Raw genomic sequence first — 20,811 nt, 5'->3', positions numbered from 1 at the left:
CTGATTTAGTTGGTCTTGATATTTATTTTGAAAAAATGTGTTGAAATATGAAACCGTTTCCTTTCCAGGGTGGTTCAGGAAGAGATGGACTTGATGGTTTACCAGGAAAACCAGGAATGAAGGTTGTGCAAACTCATGCATACACAGTGCTCACAGTAATCGACATTATCAGAATAGTTTATTAAAATATTATATAAATACACTGCCTAAACTGCATTGACTGTTTATGAGTATATGCTTACTCACAAGATGTTCTATGAAAACTGCAGGGTGATGAAGGGCCAAAAGGAGAACCTGGTGTGGTGAGAACAACAGTGTTTTTTCTTGTAACAACACATCAATATGACATGATGCTGTTTTTATGCAGTTAACTACTTTTTAACAACATGCGGTATAACAGGCTATCTTTAGGTGTGTAAAGATCTTATAAAGCTTTGAATTAATTTTCCATAGTTCACCCCCAATAGTCACTGAAGGTATTTAAAAGTCTATAAAAAAGTCATAATAATATAAGCTGATAATATTATAATTTCCTTTTACCCACTGTTGCCTATTTTCTGTTGCTAATTCTGGGTCCAGAATTGAACTGGAAAATGTTATAAATTGCTTCAAATTACAAAGAAATTATATTAGTAAATAATTTTAGGTCAAAATGGTCCTCTTGGTTTTCCTTTATACCTGTGTTGTCTTTGCTTCTAAAATGTCTTAAAGCATGTTAATATAACTCATTAAACCCTGCAGAAACTGTGTATAAGACAGTAATGCTTTGTTCTGACAGATGCACGTAAACCTCAACATGTAGTGTTAGACCTACTTAAACTGAAATATGTCATTGAAATTTTGATATAACTGGAGAAATGATTCAATTTAATTCAGTGCAATTCACTTTGACCAAAACTACCTTGCAGGAACTCATTTGAGCTCATTATGAAGTTACTAGTTGGAGTTTGTGACTTACTGACTAACTGAAGTTGAACCAGAAGAAACATAAATGCAACTCTGTTATCTCATTTAGGCAAAACATTTGAGGGTAAAATCAAAGACACTATTTTAACTCAAATAATTTTTTTCAATTTTATGTTTATGAACACAGACACTGTAGATTCATGCTTTCATGCTTTTGGTTTTGATTTTTATTGTTTTGTATGAGTCCAAATGACACATAAAATCAAACTTTCAAGTGAAAAAAAACAAACTGTCTTTAGACTGTGAGGATGTCTTTCAGCAAACACAAAATCATTAGTTTCAAATTGTCCTTGTTCTATCTCCCCCTGCAACGATAAAACTAGACTGCACAACATGGTCAAGTACTATATACAATACTATATATTGTCAGTTAATTTTTGGGGGATCAAAATAATTTACAGACAAGAGGACATGCAGGGGGAATTCCTTTTTTTTCAGTCAATCTGTACACTTCATCTTTTTTCTTGTGTTTATTTGTTCAGTTTTTCCCAATTTTTTTTAGCGCGAAAAGTTTTACAATGCACTTTTGTATGTGTGTGTATGTGAACAGAAAGGAGATAAAGGAGACCAGGGCCGGATCGGGATTGCTGGGATGCCTGGTTTACCGGGAACTCCTGTGAGTATCTCTCGGAATCACGTAGCCTCTTCCTGAAGCATCACCATCCATCCTTTCTCTATTTTTAATGTGACATCCAATATTGGAGCCTACATTCAAACCAATCTAGCAAAATATATCATTGTTTCAGGTTTGTGATTAGCCGTAATGATCACTCGGAAGACTATCTTCAGAGATTTAGATGTTGCATTTCCTCTTCTCAACAGGGGAGACCTGGCATTGATGGGAAGAGAGGCCTGCCAGGAAAAGATGTGAGGAGCATTTTCATTAGAGAGCTTACACCACTGTGCTTTTGATGCCACCTGCATAGCTGTTTTCTAAGCTTTGTTTTTGCATTTTCTCGCTAATTGTTGAAATTCACAATGCGTTGTCTTTTCATAGGGAGAAAGGGGACTCAAAGGAGATGACGGCAATAAGGTTCTTAAAAGTTATTTCGTCCTAACTAAAAAAAAATCCTGCTTTTATTGAAAATAAAACTTTCTTCTTCTTTTCAGGGGGACAAAGGAGATGCAGGTGCAAACGTAAGTGGTTTTTAAATTGCAAAAACTAAGCCTTTGTGAGAAAATTGAGGTTGAGTGTTTCTGTTTGTTTCTTCACAGGGTAAAGACGGCATTAAGGGGGAACCAGGACCTCCAGGTTTGCCTGGTAGGCAAGTGCTTGTCACTTCTGAGGTAAAAACAAACACCTGTGAATCTGGTTATTTGTATGATCAAAGAAACAGATTTCTTATTTCAAAGCGTTTTCAAAAGCATAACAGTAGGTTAGGCAGTGTGTTCATGATTGCACCTACAATCATTGACAGTTTGGCTCATTTCTGTTTTGTTGTGATGAAGAAAAAATTCAAAAAGTTCCATTCAGACTTAAATTGCACTTTAACTTTCCTAATTTTTACTCGGATCCGTTCTCAGGGCGCTACCGTTGATGAAATCCGACAAGCATTTCCAGTCCCAATGGGTCCTCCAGGAGCCACTGTGAGTTTGACACACGTCAGTTCGTAAATAATGGCACATCATTTTAGAAGCTGCATGGCATGATTCATACGTCGCCTGCATGAGATGTGAGTCATCATTCAGCGATGACTGTAATGCTTAAGTGTGGAAGTTGAGCAGATAGGATGAGCTTCATCTCATGCATTGCAGATGCATGTTCAAATGTGTTGCTCCTCTGTTTCTGTGTGTTTAGGGTTCTCCAGGAGTAAAGGTAAGACGGTAATGTTGTCTATACTGAAGCTGTGGCCTAAAAGAAAAGGGAAAAAAAACATATATATAGACTTGGTAGTTTATCTTTCCGCTTTTTTGCAGGGTGACAAAGGAGAAAGAGGGCTGAAAGGAGAGAAGGTAGTGTTAATCAGAGCTACATCCTAAAGATTCCACATTGTTTTTATTTTGTACATCATGTTCACTGCATTCACTTTCGTGTTTCTGCAGGGGGATCATGGAGCTCCTGGAAAATCTCTTGAAATGAAGGTTGAATATGGAGCATAATAAATCCCCCTCTGGGCTGCATGTTCTCATTTTACATTGTTAAGTCTCTGAATAACATCTTTTTCCACCCTTTAGGACATCGAAGTGATGTTTGAAACCTATGGCATAAGGGTGAGCTCTGAGCTTGACAGTGTGCATGTTCTGACGTTGACAGAGTTTGTAGTAGTGTAGTAGTAGTAGAGTTTGACCTCTGAATAAAACCTGTTTTCTCAGCTACCTTTGCTGAAGGCTTTGATTGACAGGCTGCTGCAGGATGGCATAGAGGAGCTGCTTCATGTCCTCAGCACCTCCAAGAAAACAAAAGAAAACACAGGGACTCCAACCTCCAACATCATCACCGAGTACACAGTAAGTAAATCATGGAGAGAAGGTGTGAATTTTTGGTTTTGCACTTCTTTTGGCCAGTTCCCTGTAAAAATACGAGACACTATTGCAAAATATCAACATTTAGAAAACAACAAATGAGCTAGTTACAAGTCACTTCCCAAGTAACTTGAATCCCTCCTATTTGTTGTGTCTTTAAATAAAAGATCACAATATCTATGAGCATATAAAAGCAAAATGACTGTGATTCTTTGTTTGCATTGCCCTAACAGAGTTCTGGGAAGTTTGACCTCACTAGTCAGCCATTGGACACAATTGAGGACCCTGACTTAGAAGGCTATCCACCTGAATCTTTGTCAGCTGTAAGAAACCTCAGCCTCGTCTTTCAGTCTTAAGTTTTCTAAAAGAAAGGGGAAAATATCTGTCTGCATGATGAAATTATCAAACTTGTTTCCAAGCTAAATCAGCTTGTGTTCAGGATACTTTTTAGACTATTTCAGCATTTAGCTTTAATTTAGTTCCTGAAACCAAGTCATCTGTACCAGGGACAAGTGGAATTTCCTTAATGCTCTTATCAAGTTTTTATCAGAAAAGTCCAATGCCATCCGCATTGAAAATGAGAAAAGAGAAAAGGTGCTGTTAGGCCATTCTTATGTAGTTGTATTAATATGCATCACTTACAGTAGCAGTGCAAGAGACCATTAAAATAAAAAATAAAACTGATCTTTTTGTGTATGTCAAAAATACTAAAACAATCGGTAAAATAAGAAGTTTCTTTATACGGTATACTCTTATATTTTATAATGTTATTTAGTATTGTCACTATTATCTTTTGCCTCAAATGGATGCTTCTAATCAAAAGTGGACACTTTCTCACTTTCCTTATCTCTGTGTTTTAATGTGAAGGATCTTTTAAATGAAACTGCAGAGGGTCCTACTTTATGGAGCGTCACCACACTGAAAGGAGAGTTCAACACGATAGAGACCAAACGGAAGCAGATAGTAGACCGGGACAGTGACAAAATGCCTTCTCTCAAAATTAATTTCCCTGTAGTTAATTCTACTTTCAATTACACTACAACCGAGGAGGTAAGGATATCAGAAAACCTGTGTATTTATTTTGGTAAGAATTTGTTTATTTATTCATGAAGAGCTGGTTTAAAATCAATATTATAATTTAAAGAAGCTCTATGCCATTTTTTTCTTCCTTATTATTTGATGCATAAAAAATACTATTAAATAAATCAATCATTAAATAGCTTTATCATGGCATACAGTGTATCTCTAACCTGCGACTAGCTTTCATATGATTTAAGGTAGAAATACTCGGAAAACTTTAGTCATGGATATGTAAATTAACAAACCCCTGACAAATCAGTGTTGTATCAAACAGTTAGTGTCGTTTATCATTTGAGTTGTGCTCATTGTGAAGTTCTAAAAATGTAAATTTGTTTGTTCAGACGGTTTCAGGCTTACCTGAAACTGTGGTGGAGACTGTTCTCCTCACTCAGGAAGACTCACTGAAGAAGAATTCAGGAGCAAAGAAGAAGAACAGGGAACGTGGGAAAGTAAAGCTACCATAACTGTTTTATTGAAGGCAGAATTTTAAATAGAACATAAATCACTGAACACTCCTCAATCAGTTCACCATAAATGTATACATAAATGTATAGCTGCATAAATGTATATAATATACAAAGGACCATACTGGTGTTTCATGTTTTAGCTTTCCAAACTTTCAGTTTATAGGATGAAAATCAACTTACAGAGACAAACGGAGGTTTAAAACTTGACATTTTGTGGCCTCACATTTCTTAACAAAGTTAAGGTTGTTGCATAGTAACACAGATGTGGGCAGATGCTTCTTTGGGCATTTTAAAGCTAGAGTAACCATGGCAATAGAGACAGAGTGGATAGTGTCCAAGAAAAGTTGCCAAAGCTCCAGATAAAAAAGAAACTTGGTGTTCAGATACAATCTTGGTATACAGTCTTGAAACAGGTAACCAAGAAGCATAAGTACACACCGACGGTGTTTGTTCAATTGCTGTCACTACCAAAAGGAGGAGACAAAACTTCCTCCCTGCAGAACAATTAGGCATTACGGAGTCTGAGCACCAATGAGTGTTAGCAGAAAATCTAATCCGAAAGATAAAGAAGAACATTTTCATTGGGAATTTTTTAGAGTAGCCTGTTTTACCACTTGCACCCTGGAGCTCCCTGTACTGGTAATTGACCTTATTTGTTATGAAAACACAACTAGTGCCTTTATTTTGAAGGCTGCCAAATGTAGTAACTTTGCTGAACAGACTCTGAGTATTTCCAAATTCTCCAAAATGTATCTATTCCCAGAACCCAAGGTCTCTCATTTCAATGTTGTTGTTTCATAGCTGTAACTGTCTTATTGTTTTCAAGAGCAACTTTCAAAAAAATTTGCCTTCTCTGAATTGCTTTTCTTGAAATGAGCCACAAAAGTATCTGCAAGCTGATTTTCATGCCTTTGTTACACTTAGATTGAAGCATGTGCATATATGCATGTGTTTCTGTACCTAATTTGGGTATTTAATTAATTAATTCATTATTAACTATTATTAATTTATTAATCAATCATAAATAGAATCAACTTCATCAAGAAGGGGAAGGCCTCCAAAACGGCCATCAACTAAATCCACTAATCTACTAAAACATGCAAAACCCCTGGTATGGTCCTACAAATAGAATTAGCTCTAAATTATTTGATAACACTGAGGGTTCCTAATCATATTAAAGGTGTTTTTTTGTTTTGTGTTGATAATTATTAACTACTTATCTCCCTCTTAATTATCTCCATAAACTGATCAACCATAGTCTCATACTCAATCATCAACAACTTCTGACGCATGAGGAACCTTTATCTTTTTTCTCTCTGACTGTGAACTTCTTAACCAGGGCAAAGGAAATAAAGGACGACATAAGAGGCAGAGACAACGCCTGGTAAATGTCCTTGAAGGGGGTCAGACTAAACCTGGAAACTTAACCTCACGTTTGCACCGAGCTAAACAAAAACCAACACCGACTAACACAGCTGCAGAACCCCAACATAAACTGACCCTAACATGACATTAACATCACTTAATTTATGCAGAAATAACTGCTTCATTACTAAAACTTCACAAAAGATCAAATAAATTAACACACTGCAAATATAACAAAACTAATTAACTGGTTATGGTGATTTGATCATTTATCTAAAAGCATGCATTTGCCTTCACGCGCTTCTTAATTTAATAATAATAACAAATTGATTATTGGATTGCTTTGTGATCGCTTGGCTTTGCTGTTGGCGCAGATGATGAGTGATGCTCTGTATCGTCCTGTTATAATTGTCGTTTCTTCTTTAAGACAAGTGAAGAGGACAAGGGAGAAGAGGAAGAGGAGTTTTATAACGGCGAAGAATACAATTATGAATACGAGGTAGGCAGCTGCTGCGATGAATAAACTCATGGAAACTTCATTTTGAAGTGATGACATGAGGTTGCTGTAGATTTTGTGCGTTGTCACACTGAGCATCTTCTTGTTAATGAGCCTGTCAAACTCATGATCCATTCACTGTGTGTGTTTTTTCAAATATAGCAGCATCTCAGGGGACTGAAATCTATCAGTGCCCACATGAATACCAGAGAGAGTTGATTAATGGCACACCCACTACCTGAATTTATTTATTAAGGATAAATTACTTTGTCATTACAGCCCACTGCATCTACTCTGCACATTATGTACTGTGAGTGTTTAAAAGTTATGATGAGATTATTGTTTTTTTTTTTTCCAATCAGGAAGAAGTTTCCCCAGATGACCCTCCCGTCTCCAAGGACAGAAGAGAGAACCGACAGGTACATTTGCGTCAACCACAATGCTCTTCTCCAGCATTGGGTGTAAATGTTAGGATTCATTTTTAATGTAGAATATGCTTTTTTTTTTTAAATCATATGCAGCTTGAAGTCCAGACAGATGAAATCCCCCATCAAGTGGATGAAAAGGTGAACATTCATAATTCTGTAGCCCACATGATAAGAAAAACTCATTCACAGGTGCATGACTGTACGCTGGCAGAAACACAAATAAACTTAGCCCTGTGCCGCTCTGTTGTACCAGAAGAATAATGATGTATTTATGCTGTTTTTTATCTGTTACAGGAGGAACAGTTACCCACACACAATCCTGCCCAGTTAGAAACCTCCAGTCCTCCTGTTACTTTGTTCTCAGACAGAGAAACAGACACACAGGTGAAACTGCACATCATAGGATGTATTGTTTCTTATTATTTTTTATCTTTTTGTGCAAAGACACAACCAAGAAACCAACACACATCAGAGCCCTTCACTCTGGGCCATAGTGGCTGCATTGCCACCCATTTAGCATTCCGCTCTCATAACATAGCCGGATTTACAATGGACGGTTAAAGTGCACCTGACCGCCTTTGAATAAGATCTTTAAATCAAATCATTGGATCACTATCAAACGAGTCTGACTCACCAGATGTAGGATACAGGTGTAGGCCACCAATCATTTCAATGCTTTGTCTTTGCTTCCGCTAACAAGCAAGAGCGTTTTTGTTTTTTGTTTTTTTTTTTTTTGTTCTTTGCCTGTAGCATAATAACTGTGTGGTGCAGCCAGAGCATTTTGTAACAAGCTAGTCTCATATCTTCGTCAAATTTTCACTGTTTATAATGTGTATACTGTTCATTCATACTGTGCATATACTGCATATATGCTCCATCTCATATCCTATAGATTGTTCATACTGTTAAAAGTGTTCATATAGTTTATACTTTTACACTGTTCTTATCACTTTTTTATTTAGATTTTCTTTTTTATATTGTATCCATATATCTATATATTCATATATTACTGTATTATCAGGGCTTTCCTCACACTGTTAATTCTATTAATACTGTAACACACTGTACATACAATATTGTAAATAATGCACTTTACTGCTGGTTTTACACTTCTGGTGAATGCCGAACTCAATTTTGTTTTCTCAGTATTTGTACTCTATGCAGTGACAATAAAGTTAAATCTAATCTACAGCAACACTGTTCTCTAGCAGCAACACGGTGCTGTGTTGAATGGTCTGACTCCACTCCATTATCATTCTGCTACAGGAGCAAAATGCTCTGGCTCGTATGTATTTCTTTAAACCAATCACAGTCGTCTTGGGCGGTGCTAAGCCCAGGATGCAGCAACTGAGTCTCTTTAAATAAGGGAGATTTGTTCTGATGTTGCATTTGCTTGCAAGGAGGTGGCCACTGTAAATAAAATGAAAAATTCACTACATAAAACTGATCAGGGCTGCAATACTGCACAATCCAAACCTTCGGCTAAACTTAAAATTTTCAGTGTGGTAGTTTCCTTAGATGGTTGTTATTCCTGCCATAAAGGGTAATAAAGGGTATTCAAAATAACACTATAACTTGAAGTCATTCAGAACATTAAAGCCCTCTTTCCAAATATGTTATTTTAATGTCATATCAGAGTAAACACCCCCAAAAAAATGACCCATAAAATGAAACAAACCCAAAAGAAAACTTTTCAATGCATTATAAAAGACAAAGTTTTATGTTAGTTCTGCACAGACTGATTGGTTGTATTCTGATTTACAGGCATATTTTCTCAAGTCTCCTTTTGATTTATCTCCACTTAGGTCATCTCAACAACAACAGAGCCACAATCTCAACCCACGGATGATATAGAGGAGGTATATGGGTGCTTATACCTTATAGTGGAAATGCAACATATACTTTCTGCTCAGTATGGTGCTTCAACTTTAAAGTGTTTTCCTTTATTCTTCTACCCAGCATGAAGTGTCACTGCAGACACCTCCGGTTGCAACAGAAGAACCAGATAAGGTAGAGTTTTGTTTTTAAGTCCGAATCCTAATGAATGTGTCTGAAGATCCTTGCATGCCTTGGAATGGAAAGCTCTTTTATTTACACCTAATACAAGAGGACTGAAAGCGATGGACAAGTGCTGGAATAAATTGGCTTCACTTTAATATTCAATTAAAAGTATACTTTAAGTGATTGAGATGAAGCACTTGGCATCATAATTTGTAATTTTTCCTTCCTTCTACTTTCTGTGAGAATTTCACCAGTGTAAATCAATGTCCATGTTTGTGGCTAATAACAGGGGAAATGGAAATATAAAATCAAACATTTTTAAATCCACAAACTTTACCAAAGCATGAGACAGGACAGCATTTTTGAGCAGCATGCTTTTAGCATGATTTCTTAAAGCTTGTCTGAGTGGGAATGAGCAGAAACTGTAGCTTAGTCTGACTTTTCAGGAATGATTTTCTGAGACAAAATTCCAGAGAGTTACTTTTCATACTTTCTCTCTCTTGTTTTTTTGTTTTTTTTTTGTTTTTTTTGTTTGTTTTTTTAAACAGGAAATCTCTTAATTCCCAAGAGATTGAGACTATAGAGTCCTAATGAGTCATAAGAAAGCACTACATGGAGAGTGTGAATAAACTGTGAACTCTGGTGATGAAACCTGAACCTGACCAACGTTTCATGAGGGGGGACTTCTTTCCACACAGAGACAATGTCACTCATCCCAAACATCACTTCCTCTAGTGTAAACACAGTGTAGCCTTGACTTTACCTGCCTTTTCTACAACTCTTAATTTATTTATTACAAGTGTTTCTCTGTAATTGATACAACAATAAGGTTCCCTAAGCATATACTAAGAGTTTTAACACATATTTACTTGTGTCAACTTGTACCGAAATTTTATTTATTAAAACTTGGAGAAAATGTTGTATTTTTACTTCACTGAAATCTTGGAATATCACTGATATTATTCAGAATGTAATGGTACTATAAGCAGTTTTGTAGCCAGATCAAACACTGTTTTCACTGGTGAAATTTTCCTTTGTTATTGCATTGTCTGTGTTTAACCTCTCTGTGCATGTATGCCTCAGTAAAAACGTTAAAATTACTTTCTAAGCAAGTGTGTCTTTCTTTTTTGCATTTTTTCCATCACACGCATCAATTGCACACATCAGCGCATATATTTTATAGAAAGCAGAAAAAATGCTGTGCTGAATTTGCTCATTAAAGTTTTCGGGAAATCAACAGGTGCCTCGACTTCAAATGAGGGTGAAAAGAGGCACCTCCTGGACCGACTCCATGGTAACTATCACTTGATTTTGCAGGAGACAGATTAATAATGATAAAAATGGTGGTCGTGATCATCTTTTATATTTTAGGTACTCATGCCAGGTGTCCAGGGTGGAAGAAATCGCTTTAAGGCAGCACAAAACGTAATCATTTTCACTAGATATCGTATTCCCAGTCTTTAAATGTTCAAACTGCACACGCACGTGACTCAAATTACAGCAAATATAATATGAAAATGCAATTTCATGGTCGCACATACAAGATTTTACACTTATTTTAATTCCAGCATGTGTCCTCTGGAGCCCGAGGTTACAGCAGTTGGAATGTAAGTCTGTGATTATGAGTTCAGATAAATATCAAGGATTCGTTCCAGGTGCAACTTATAAATGCATTGCTTTGTGTCATAAAACGTGTTTTTTCTAGAATGCCAAGCAAGAAAATCCTGACCTTCAAATGCATATCAGGAGAGAGAGGCAAGAAATCAGAGAGAGACAGAGATACAGTGATGCAGGAAGAGAGCTCCATAAAGAAATACAAGGTGGAGATGAAGAGCCGACAATAGCTGAAGAAGTGGAAGACTGGGAGATTGAAAACAAGAAAGAAGTAGCGCCAGGCGGATATGCAGAAACAGGCCCTGATCCAGACTATGAAGAAGAGGAGAGGAGTGGGGATTATGACTGGGAGACAGACGAAGATGTGGATCGAGAGAAGGAAGAGGGGGAGGACCTGGAGAGGGAGAGAGAGAGAGAGGAGCTGGAGAAGGAGAGAGAACAAATGGAGAGGGAGAGAACCAATCAGGAGGGAGGGAGAGACCTGGAGAGAGAGAGGGAGGAATGGGAGAGGAGGAGGGAGGAGATGGAGAGGGGGAGAGAGGGCCATTATGATGAGGAAGCTGGACAGCCATATCCATATCCTCCAGATTACTTCTTCCTGAAGGTAAGAGTACAAAGTAAAACACATTCATCACCTTGAAATACTCAGTGTTTTACATGTTCTCAGTTTAAAATGAGATATTAATAATGTATAAATGCTGTTAACTCACCACACATTTCCTCTGTAACAGGGACAACCAGGTGAAAGTGGGAAACCTGGAATAAAGGTGACCAGAGATATTTTAATCATTAAAACATGTTTTGTAAGGACAAAAACATGACAAAAATGTTGCATTATGAACGTGAATGACTGTGATTAACCTGGATTCCTCCTGTCATCATGGCTCCATAATTCACCAAGATAACTGTACACTAATAAATAAATACATTTTACAGAATCTTTCTGTATTTTTGAAGTACATGAAAATGTCAATAAAAATATGAAAGCAGACTGTGAATTTAAGTATCAAAAGACAAATAATATTAAAAACTGTCTGAAAATAACCATTCTATTTCTTTTATATTTCATAGATGAAACTGTAAAATTCAGGTTTAAATACTGTTAGATACACATGAGAAAATTTAATTTTCTAATTCGGTTGAATATACCATTTAACTTCTTTCTATTGTCCAAATGCACTCAGTAACTGATGCTGTCACTCCGATTAGAGGCATTACAATCGTCATCTTAAGATCGCAAAGCTAGAATGGCAGTCGTCACAGGAAAAGTGTCACCAGTTCATGAAAATATGGTGGCTGCTGGGCTGCCTCCCCACATTACATCAGTAAATGACATCTTGTGTCTCATCTGGGCTGTCAGTGAAGCCAGCTGAGTGCAGCCTTTGATGTCCCCTCTGCTCTATTTCTGTTCGATTTCTGTGAGACAGTGGATTAAAGCAGACATGAATAATTCCCCTTGTTAAACATGCTGACGAGTCTTTTTCACATTCCTCTGAGTTTGTTTATTTTGGCACATAGAAAAGATGTGTCATGGTGCACTGCATCCCCCGAACTGGTATCAACTCTTTTTATGCACTTTTCAGGGTGAAATTGGTGAAAAGGGACAAAAGGTAAATGCTTGAGGATCTGTATAACATCTTTAGTTTTTAACAGTGAAATCTTAAAGTTTTGTTTTTAATGACACTCTGCTCATATTCAGTGTTTTGTGTTTTTAGGGAGAGCCAGGCATTGGCCACAGAGGGCCAGAGGGTCAGGCTGGTCCTCCAGGACAGAAGGTGAGATTTCCCTTCTTCTTCACTCTGAATCTTAAAAACACTTCTAGCAACTGCTGACATAGACCATCCTACGAAATCAATTAATCCCCACAGTGTTCCAAATCATTCACTTTGATTGACTTCGTTTCTCATTGCACTTTTAATTTAGTGAATTTAATTGGCTCCGTCGCTCACTCACTCATTTGAAATCATGTTTGAGCTTTCAATCCGATAAAGGCGAGAAGGACTTTACTTCGAAAGCAATTATTCAAAAGTAATGGAGGAGCTGAATAATAATAATTTTACAGGCAACGAGTAATGTAATTGTGTGTTTGCCTTCAGAACATTTGATTTGCCTTTATCTTGTGCTTTTCCTGTTTCTGCTTTCTTTTTCTCTGTCACTGTGTGACTCAGGGTGAACCAGGTGAGCCAGGACCTCCAGGTGCTCAGGGCATCCAGGGTATCCGTGGCAACGCAGGCATTCAGGGCTCCCCGGGGTTTAGAGGTCCTCCAGGAGACCCAGGAGAACCAGGGAGAGAGGTACAACACCATATATCATCTCAAACGATGCTTATTATTAGTTCTATTTTCACATTGTACCTTTTTGTACTATTCTAATATTCTGTTTTATTGTAAATACCAATATTGTTTCAGCTTTTTTGTAAATACCTGCAATTTTTGGCACCTTATTTCTATTTCTTCGACCAGTATGATTTGCACATTAATTGCACATTCTAGTGGACTTTCTTTTCTTATCTATCTTGAATGTAACGTGTGTGAGCTGCTGGATACCTTGAATTTCCCCAAGTGGTTGAATAAAGTATCTATCTATCTATCTATCTCTCCATCCATCCATCCATCCATCCATCCATCCATCCGTTGGTTCAAAAGAAACTGCTTAAATAGTGATATAAGACAATATGTTTGGTGTGTTTTTCTAGGGTGAGAGAGGTAAAAGAGGGAAGAGTGGATCACCAGGAGCTCCTGGACCTCAAGGATCGCCAGGACCTCATGTATGGAAACACTCTGCATATCACATCTGTATTTTAGTTTTCTTGTTTTCCATGGCGTTTCGACTCAAAAAGAAAATTTTTGTTGTTTTGTTGTTTTGAAATTTTTATGTCTGATTCATTCTGTCATAAAGGGTCTTCCTGGTCTTCCTGGAGCAAAAGGAGAAAAGGTATGCACTGATATTGTACTCGATTTTGACAATCCAGCTTGTTCACTGTTTCCAGTTCCTGTTTGTATTGTTCTAAAAGACCAATGTGAAGTTGTAAGCACTAGTGATGATATTAAAAGCAACATGGTGTTATTTTCAGCTCTATCTGTTGTTTCTACATTGTCGTAATTTATAATAGTTGTGTTTTTTCTGCTTGAGTAAAGAGCAATATATATTTTAAAAAAGACTATTAAGTCCTCTTTTTATTCAGGGTGACAGCATTCCAGGTGAGCCTGGTGCCAGGGGTGTGGCTGGCCTCCTAGGGAGGAGGGTGAGCTCAGTTTGTTTGATTTTCATCAGTGGTTGGCTTGTTTAGACTAGTCAGAAACTTCTTAATGTGTTTTTTTATTATTATTTTTTATGTCGAGAAGAATACCATCAGTTTGTCATTCCTCATATTCGGACTGTTGTTCCTGTGGTAAACTAATGCAGTCAAATCTTACCTGGTCATGTGAACATATTTCAGAATATTTAATTATGCAGACAAATATGTATTTTCCAGGGTGAAAGAGGTCCTCCAGGTATTAAAGGAACTCCAGGAAACATAGTAAGCAACTTTTTAAAACAAAAGAGTGACACATTTCATTTAGGCTCATCAGAATTTCACTTATGTACCTAAGGCAAACTCCTTCACTTTTACTTTTTCCGTCTTTTTATTCTTGCCAGGGTCCAAAAGGCTTGCGTGGCAGCAAAGGTGAAAAGGTGAGCTGTTATTTCATACGATTTGTCATAAGCAATTTATTGCTTGATACTATAATGAAGCAAAAATATGAAATAAATACAATCCTGAGATGGTTTTTTTCTTTTGCAAATGCTTTCCCCAGTACTATTTGGGATTCCTATATTTATAATAGATAAATGTACATAAATTCTGTGTTTAAGTGAATGCAAAACAAGTACATGCTGCAAATATTGTTATACCTCATTTCAAAGATACTCTGATAAACTGCGATGTAGCCACCTTACCAGACATCACAAGAAACTGAAATTTCTGCTTCAAACTATTCAGCAATGTGCTGCTTCATGTGCCATTTAAGTATCTCTATAATTATGCTTCTGATCAAAAGCTATGTTTTGTTTATGTTTCATTTCTACCAAGAGGTCTATATGTTGCGTCAAGAGCATGTTTTCATCAATATCAACAAAAACCCTTGACAGCGGGGAAGACAGATGGTATTGGATTTGAACTCATCCCATCCATGCCAACTTCACACTCAAGTGTCATCATGGTGTCATCAAACTTATCTGATGGACCAGGCAACATTCACAACATACTTTTAAGCATACTTGCTGTTTTCTGAGCCCTTTCATCATCAAAGTGTCTTCACGTACGGAGCTGAAACGAACCACTGGATGTTTTTCCATTTGCACTCAAGATTGTCTGTGAAATTTGTTCACCACAGTGCACAAAAAGCATGAAACTGCTGCAATTCTGAGGCGTTAGAACATCAATGAACTTCACAACCTTATCTGCCTGCATGTACTTAGTCTTTATTTACACTTGACTCCCTTTTATGGTTCAGCACATCAACAGTGAAGTATGCGGTTGGCTTGACAGCACAACAACGACATTTGAATGCACAGCTATGAGTCCAAACCCTACAGAGTGATTTCCCATTCATTGTGAAGTGTCAGTAGGTCTGAGTTGTGCTGATAGAAGCGCTGCCAGTTGTCAGTCAGACTTCACATTTGTTTGGCTATTCTCTGTTGAAATTTCACAACAGAAATACTGCTGTATAATTCATTCATCACCCTTATTCCTAGCAGCTCTCACTCAACCCTTAATATGACATGCATGACAACCTTTCACTACATTTTAGCGAAGGTGGACTATTTTTTGTGCAATTGAAATAATCGTGTTCAGAAAGTGGATTTTCAAATCACATGTCTTTTCAGGGAGACCGTGGCTTACCTGGAATCAGAGGAGAAAGGGTATGAGGATTTTTATGTTGCTTAATAATTGTGAAGTATCTAAGTAACCTTAGATTTTATCACCTCTCAAAATTTACATTATGTCCAATTTGAACAATAGTGTATTTCCTCTAATCAAAAACAAATATTTCAGGAAGTGTGTATTGCAAATGCAAACCCCAAAAGTAGAAATTCATTAAAACAAAATAGAATACATTTAGTATTACCAATTAGCCTAAGTGCAAAACTAGAATGGTATAAATGACCTGCTAGCCTCAGAACTTCCTCAGTTTTACCCCAATGTGCTGTGTCTGTCTGCATGTCTGCATCTTGGCTTCACATGGAAAAGAATGGCCAGAAAACCTTAAAACTCCAATTGTGAGACTGATTATTAAAAATGGATGACATGACACTGGTGACCAACAGAAAACCATTCAAAATACATCAATCAGTAGGTACAGAATGATTTATAGTACCACTAATCAGAGCCACAGTGATCTATCTATCTATCTATCTATCTATCTATCTATCTATCTATCTATCTATCTATCTATCTATCTATCTATCTATCTATCTATCTATCTATCTATCTATCTATCTATGTATCTATCTATCTATCTATCTATCTATCTATCTATGTATCTATCTATCTATCTATCTATCTATCTATCTATCTATCTATCTATCTATGTATCTATCTATCTATCTATCTATCTATCTATCTATCTATCTATCTATCTATCTATCTATCTATCTATCTATCTATGTATCTATCTATCTATCTATCTATCTATCTATCTATCTATCTATCTATCTATGTATCTATGTATCTATCTATCTATCTATCTATCTATCTATCTATCTATCTATCTATCTATCTATCTATCTATCTATCTATCTATGTATCTATCTATCTCTCTATCTATCTATCTATCTATCTATCTATCTATCTATCTATCTATCTATCTATCTATCTATCTATTGATGTATCTATATATATATATATATATATATATATATATATATATATATATATATATATATATATACACATATATATTGGTTATCAATGAAATTAGAGACAACTTGCACATTGTAAAGGACACTACATAAGACAAACCTCAATGGACAGCCTCCAAAACAAAAATCTTTCTTTCCTGTTTGGAATAAAACTTTAAGAAGAAGCTTTTCTCAAGTGCATAAAGTGAAGCCTGATGAATTTTAAGAGCACATTCTGTGGTCAGATGAGACCAAGATTAATTTGTTCAGATCAGATCCAACATGTTTGGGGGTGCACCTTCCCAGCACTATCATAGAAGGAATTTTCTAGCATAATATTTCTAAAGAAGACGTAAGTATGTAGCCCGACTGTAATCCAATACAGCACCTGTTGGGTATTTTAAAGGGAAAGACAGAGGGGTGTGCTCACTACTGTTGTGTTCTGTATACATTATGTGTTATTAGCATCATAAAATAACAAATTAATTCCTCCTGACAGGGGAGTGTGCTTCAAATCCAAGGACCTCGTGGATTTAAGGGTTCCAAGGGGGATGCGGTGAGATTCTCATGAATTTGTAACCATTTTTCCTGTTGAAAAAATGAACTAACATTCGATAGATGTAACACAAGTTTTCATCAGTATTTGGTATCTAATCTTAAATGAAAACATGTTAGAACAACATTATTTTACCCTACTGGTCCCTGCACCTCGCTACACAAGTCAACAAATACACACCTAAAAAATAAGAGAAGGAAAAACACTCTTAGTGGCAAAGCTAAAGCAATCAATGGCAATAAGCTTAATAACAATGTGTGGAATTCAGAAATAAATACCATAACTATCCAAAGCTATCTCTCAACACATACAAAATATTAAAGTTTTAAGATGACCTTTGAAGAATTGAATGGACATTTTGTTTCAGGGTGAGCGAGGTCCACCAGGTTTTGATGGGGATAAAGGAGAAAAGGGTGAAGATGGTCCACCTGGTGTCAAGGTAATGAATCTTGATAAAAACATTTGAAAAACACAAGGAAGAATATCTCACAGATAGTTTAGAGCTTAGCAGAGATTACAGATTGGTGAGAGGCTCACAAGAAACTCAGCAGCTACTGGTCATGATTAAATCTCTATTTAGAAACTATCGGCTTGTTTGATACTTCAGTTTAGAGTAATTGGCACAGTATTTGTGACTTAACAACTAAGTATTTTAAATGGTTTCCAAAAGGGCCTAAAGGGAGATGCAGGAACTAAGGGTGCATTGGGACGTTTTGGAGCACGAGGGCCAGTAGGCCAGAAGGTAAGTGATGCAGCATGCAGTGGCATTAGCTTAAACGTTCAATCCTTTTTGGTAGTACTGTCTGTGAAATTGTCATTTTGTTCTCCAGGGAGACCCAGGAGAGCCAGGGCTCAACGGAGTGATGGTGACGCCATTGCAATTCTACAACATTTTGGAGAGAAAGATTCCATATCAGTTTATGGCTATCAAATACAGCTAACACTCATTTGATTTGACTTCAGGGCCGCACTGGGGATCATGGAGTGGATGGGGCCAAAGGAGACAAAGGGGACAATGGACTAGTCGGCCAGAAGGGCAATCAAGTACGCTTAAACAATATATAACCAATCACTTTTCATTTCTAAAGATTCAGCAACTATTTATTTATTGATTTTGTCATTTATTGGTTTTGTATATTGTATTATTTCACAGGGGGATCCAGGAGAACCCGGCTTACCAGGAGACAAAGGCGAGAAGGGAGAGAAGGTGGAAGCTATTGTCCCCCCCCCCCACCCCCATTTTAGCTACTTGTGCTTGTTTTATTGATTTAGTTAAAGTCTTTATCTGCATTTTCAGGGTTTCAGAGGTTTTCCTGGACGTATTGGGAGTCTCGGTCTGGATGGAGAAAAGGTTATTCCTTAATCAGACTCAGATCAGACCGAAGTGAAATTGCAATATGTTGTGTAACAGTTCTAGTCAAACAAATCTCCATGTAAACTGTTTGTAAGCTAGAGTGCTGTGAAAAAAAATTGCTGATATATTCTATTTTTGCATATTTCTCGCACTTAAATATTTCACATCATCAAACTACTATTTATATTTTTTTAATATTAGACAGAGATAAATCACAAAATGCAAAATGCACTTTTAAATGGTGACTTATTAAAGATATATTGAAAACCTATATCACCCCTGTGCAAAAGTAATTGCCCCACTAAACCTAATAACTGATTGGTCCACCCTTGGCAGCAACAGCTGCAGTTAAAGATTTGCAATAGCTTGTGACCAATCTTTTATATCGCCATGGAGGAATTTTGGCCCACTCTTCTCTGCAGAAAAGTTTTAATTTGGCCGCATTAGATGGATTACAAGCATGAACTACCCTTTTATGGTCTTGTCACAGAATCTCAGTTGGATTGAAGTCCAGACTTTGACTCTGCCACTCCAGAACCTTAATTTTGTTCTTTTTGAGCCACTCAGAGGTGGACTTGCTTGTGTGCTTTGGGTCATTGTCATGCTGCAGAACCCATTTGCATTGGGCTTTAGGTCATGAACTGATGGTGGATATTCTCCAGGATGGTTTTCTGATAGAGAGTAGAATTCATGGCTCCATCAATTATGACAAGTCGTGAGGTCCTGTGGAAGCAAAGCAGACTAAAACCACCACACTCCCAAAACCATGTTTCACTGCTGGGTTCATGTTCTTCTATGCAGTATTAGCTTTACGCCAGATGTAATGGGACCCATGTCTTCCAGAAAATTTCACCTTTGACTCATCAGTCCACAGGATGTTATCCCAGAAGTCTTGGGGCTCATCTAGATATTGTTTTGCAAATAATAGAAGAACTTTTATGTTCTTTTTGATCAGGAGTGTTTTGTGCCTTACAACTCTCTCATGGATCCGTTTTTGCCCAGTGTCTTCCTAATTGTGGAATCATGTAGACGGACCTTAACTGAGGCAGGTGAGGCCTGCAGAGCCTTTGATGTTTGTCGGGGTTCTTTTGTGACTCTTGCATTAGAAATTGACTGCTCTTGGAGAAACACTGGTAGGCAGGGGAAGGTTCACCACTGTTCCATGTTTCTCTGTTTGTGGATAATGTCTCTCACTGTGGTTTTCTGGAGTTCCTGAGCCTTAGCAATGGCTGTGTAACATTTTCCACACTGATAAATGTCAGTGACTTTGTTTTGCATCTATTCTTGAATCTCTTTAGAACATGGCAACGTGCTGCTTTTGAAGACCCTTTAGCTGCTTCACAATGCCAGACAGGTTATATTTAGTGATGTTTAGATTCAACAAGCCTGGCAGTAATCATATGTGAGTGTGTCTGGTGAAACTAAACCCAACAGAATTTGATGAATTTGGTCATTTGGTAGATTGGTAGCTAAGGGGGCAATTACTTTTTAATCAGCTTTTATTGCATTTTGTGTTTTGTTGGGTTGTCTTTGTTTTATATTAAAATTATTTTTGATGATCTATAACATTTAAGTGTGACAGATATTCAAAAATAGATGATGTCTGTAGGGGGGAAAATACTTTTTCACAGAAATGTACATTATGACACGATGTCTTTGCAAAACAGGGAGACATGGGGCTACACGGCACTCCGGGTATACCTGGACTGAATGGACTCACGGGGCGGAAGGTAAACATTCAAGAGTGCACTTATTTCTCTTTGTAGCTTCCCTAAGCACAGACAAACTCACCTTGCACTTTCCACAATGAATTTTAGGGTGATAAGGGACAAGGAGGAATCAATGGTGTTGATGGTGTTTCAGGAGTCAAAGGGGAAAAGGTTTGTAAATTCAAAACAAAATCACCATCCTGCGTATCATAGATATACTTGTATTTAATCTCCATGAAAAATGTCTGTATATTTCCCTGCAAACAAATTAATCATTTACTCTCTTTTGTCAATTTAGGGTGTAGGAGGATTCCCAGGTTTCCCTGGGTTTAAAGGGTTGGCAGGAAGTCCAGGAAGGGATGGAGATGAAGGACCACCAGGGCCACCAGGTCCTCGTGGGGATGCAGGGCCAAAGGTAGAGTTATACTT

At 37.2% G+C, this 20,811-nt stretch overlaps 1 protein-coding gene across 5 annotated transcripts in view; it reads left to right on the top strand.

Annotated features, from left to right (window-relative positions):
- Positions 1–20,811, top strand: part of col7a1l (collagen type VII alpha 1-like) — a 75,294-nt gene that overhangs the window by 40,376 nt on the left and 14,107 nt on the right. For 3 of the 5 annotated variants that reach the window (XM_035950152.2, XM_035950151.2, XM_035950156.2), the window contains 47 exons: positions 69–122; positions 270–302; positions 1,517–1,582; positions 1,789–1,833; positions 1,964–1,999; positions 2,077–2,103; positions 2,182–2,253; positions 2,491–2,553; positions 2,765–2,782; positions 2,884–2,919; positions 3,010–3,048; positions 3,142–3,177; positions 3,280–3,414; positions 3,663–3,752; positions 4,297–4,479; positions 4,851–4,958; positions 6,316–6,360; positions 6,769–6,840; positions 7,200–7,256; positions 7,359–7,403; positions 7,560–7,649; positions 9,071–9,124; positions 9,225–9,275; positions 10,507–10,560; positions 10,638–10,691; positions 10,835–10,873; positions 10,972–11,484; positions 11,612–11,647; positions 12,464–12,490; positions 12,596–12,655; positions 13,049–13,174; positions 13,576–13,647; positions 13,779–13,814; positions 14,065–14,124; positions 14,356–14,400; positions 14,520–14,555; positions 15,750–15,785; positions 17,263–17,319; positions 17,687–17,758; positions 17,990–18,061; positions 18,150–18,185; positions 18,283–18,363; positions 18,473–18,526; positions 18,617–18,670; positions 20,341–20,403; positions 20,491–20,553; positions 20,681–20,797. In XM_035950152.2, the coding sequence (XP_035806045.2) occupies positions 69–122; positions 270–302; positions 1,517–1,582; positions 1,789–1,833; positions 1,964–1,999; positions 2,077–2,103; positions 2,182–2,253; positions 2,491–2,553; positions 2,765–2,782; positions 2,884–2,919; positions 3,010–3,048; positions 3,142–3,177; positions 3,280–3,414; positions 3,663–3,752; positions 4,297–4,479; positions 4,851–4,958; positions 6,316–6,360; positions 6,769–6,840; positions 7,200–7,256; positions 7,359–7,403; positions 7,560–7,649; positions 9,071–9,124; positions 9,225–9,275; positions 10,507–10,560; positions 10,638–10,691; positions 10,835–10,873; positions 10,972–11,484; positions 11,612–11,647; positions 12,464–12,490; positions 12,596–12,655; positions 13,049–13,174; positions 13,576–13,647; positions 13,779–13,814; positions 14,065–14,124; positions 14,356–14,400; positions 14,520–14,555; positions 15,750–15,785; positions 17,263–17,319; positions 17,687–17,758; positions 17,990–18,061; positions 18,150–18,185; positions 18,283–18,363; positions 18,473–18,526; positions 18,617–18,670; positions 20,341–20,403; positions 20,491–20,553; positions 20,681–20,797 (3,318 nt within the window). The remainder of the gene's footprint in view (positions 1–68; positions 123–269; positions 303–1,516; positions 1,583–1,788; positions 1,834–1,963; positions 2,000–2,076; positions 2,104–2,181; positions 2,254–2,490; positions 2,554–2,764; positions 2,783–2,883; positions 2,920–3,009; positions 3,049–3,141; positions 3,178–3,279; positions 3,415–3,662; positions 3,753–4,296; positions 4,480–4,850; positions 4,959–6,315; positions 6,361–6,768; positions 6,841–7,199; positions 7,257–7,358; positions 7,404–7,559; positions 7,650–9,070; positions 9,125–9,224; positions 9,276–10,506; positions 10,561–10,637; positions 10,692–10,834; positions 10,874–10,971; positions 11,485–11,611; positions 11,648–12,463; positions 12,491–12,595; positions 12,656–13,048; positions 13,175–13,575; positions 13,648–13,778; positions 13,815–14,064; positions 14,125–14,355; positions 14,401–14,519; positions 14,556–15,749; positions 15,786–17,262; positions 17,320–17,686; positions 17,759–17,989; positions 18,062–18,149; positions 18,186–18,282; positions 18,364–18,472; positions 18,527–18,616; positions 18,671–20,340; positions 20,404–20,490; positions 20,554–20,680; positions 20,798–20,811) is intronic. The other 2 variants (XM_035950154.2, XM_035950153.2) reach the window with 2 other exon arrangements.

The sequence above is a fragment of the Amphiprion ocellaris genome, chromosome 21, assembly GCF_022539595.1.
Source record: "Amphiprion ocellaris isolate individual 3 ecotype Okinawa chromosome 21, ASM2253959v1, whole genome shotgun sequence".
Classification (NCBI taxonomy): Eukaryota; Metazoa; Chordata; class Actinopteri; family Pomacentridae; genus Amphiprion; species Amphiprion ocellaris.
Note: the sequence above shows the minus strand (reverse complement) of the source record. Positions and strands in the feature narration are given on the sequence as shown.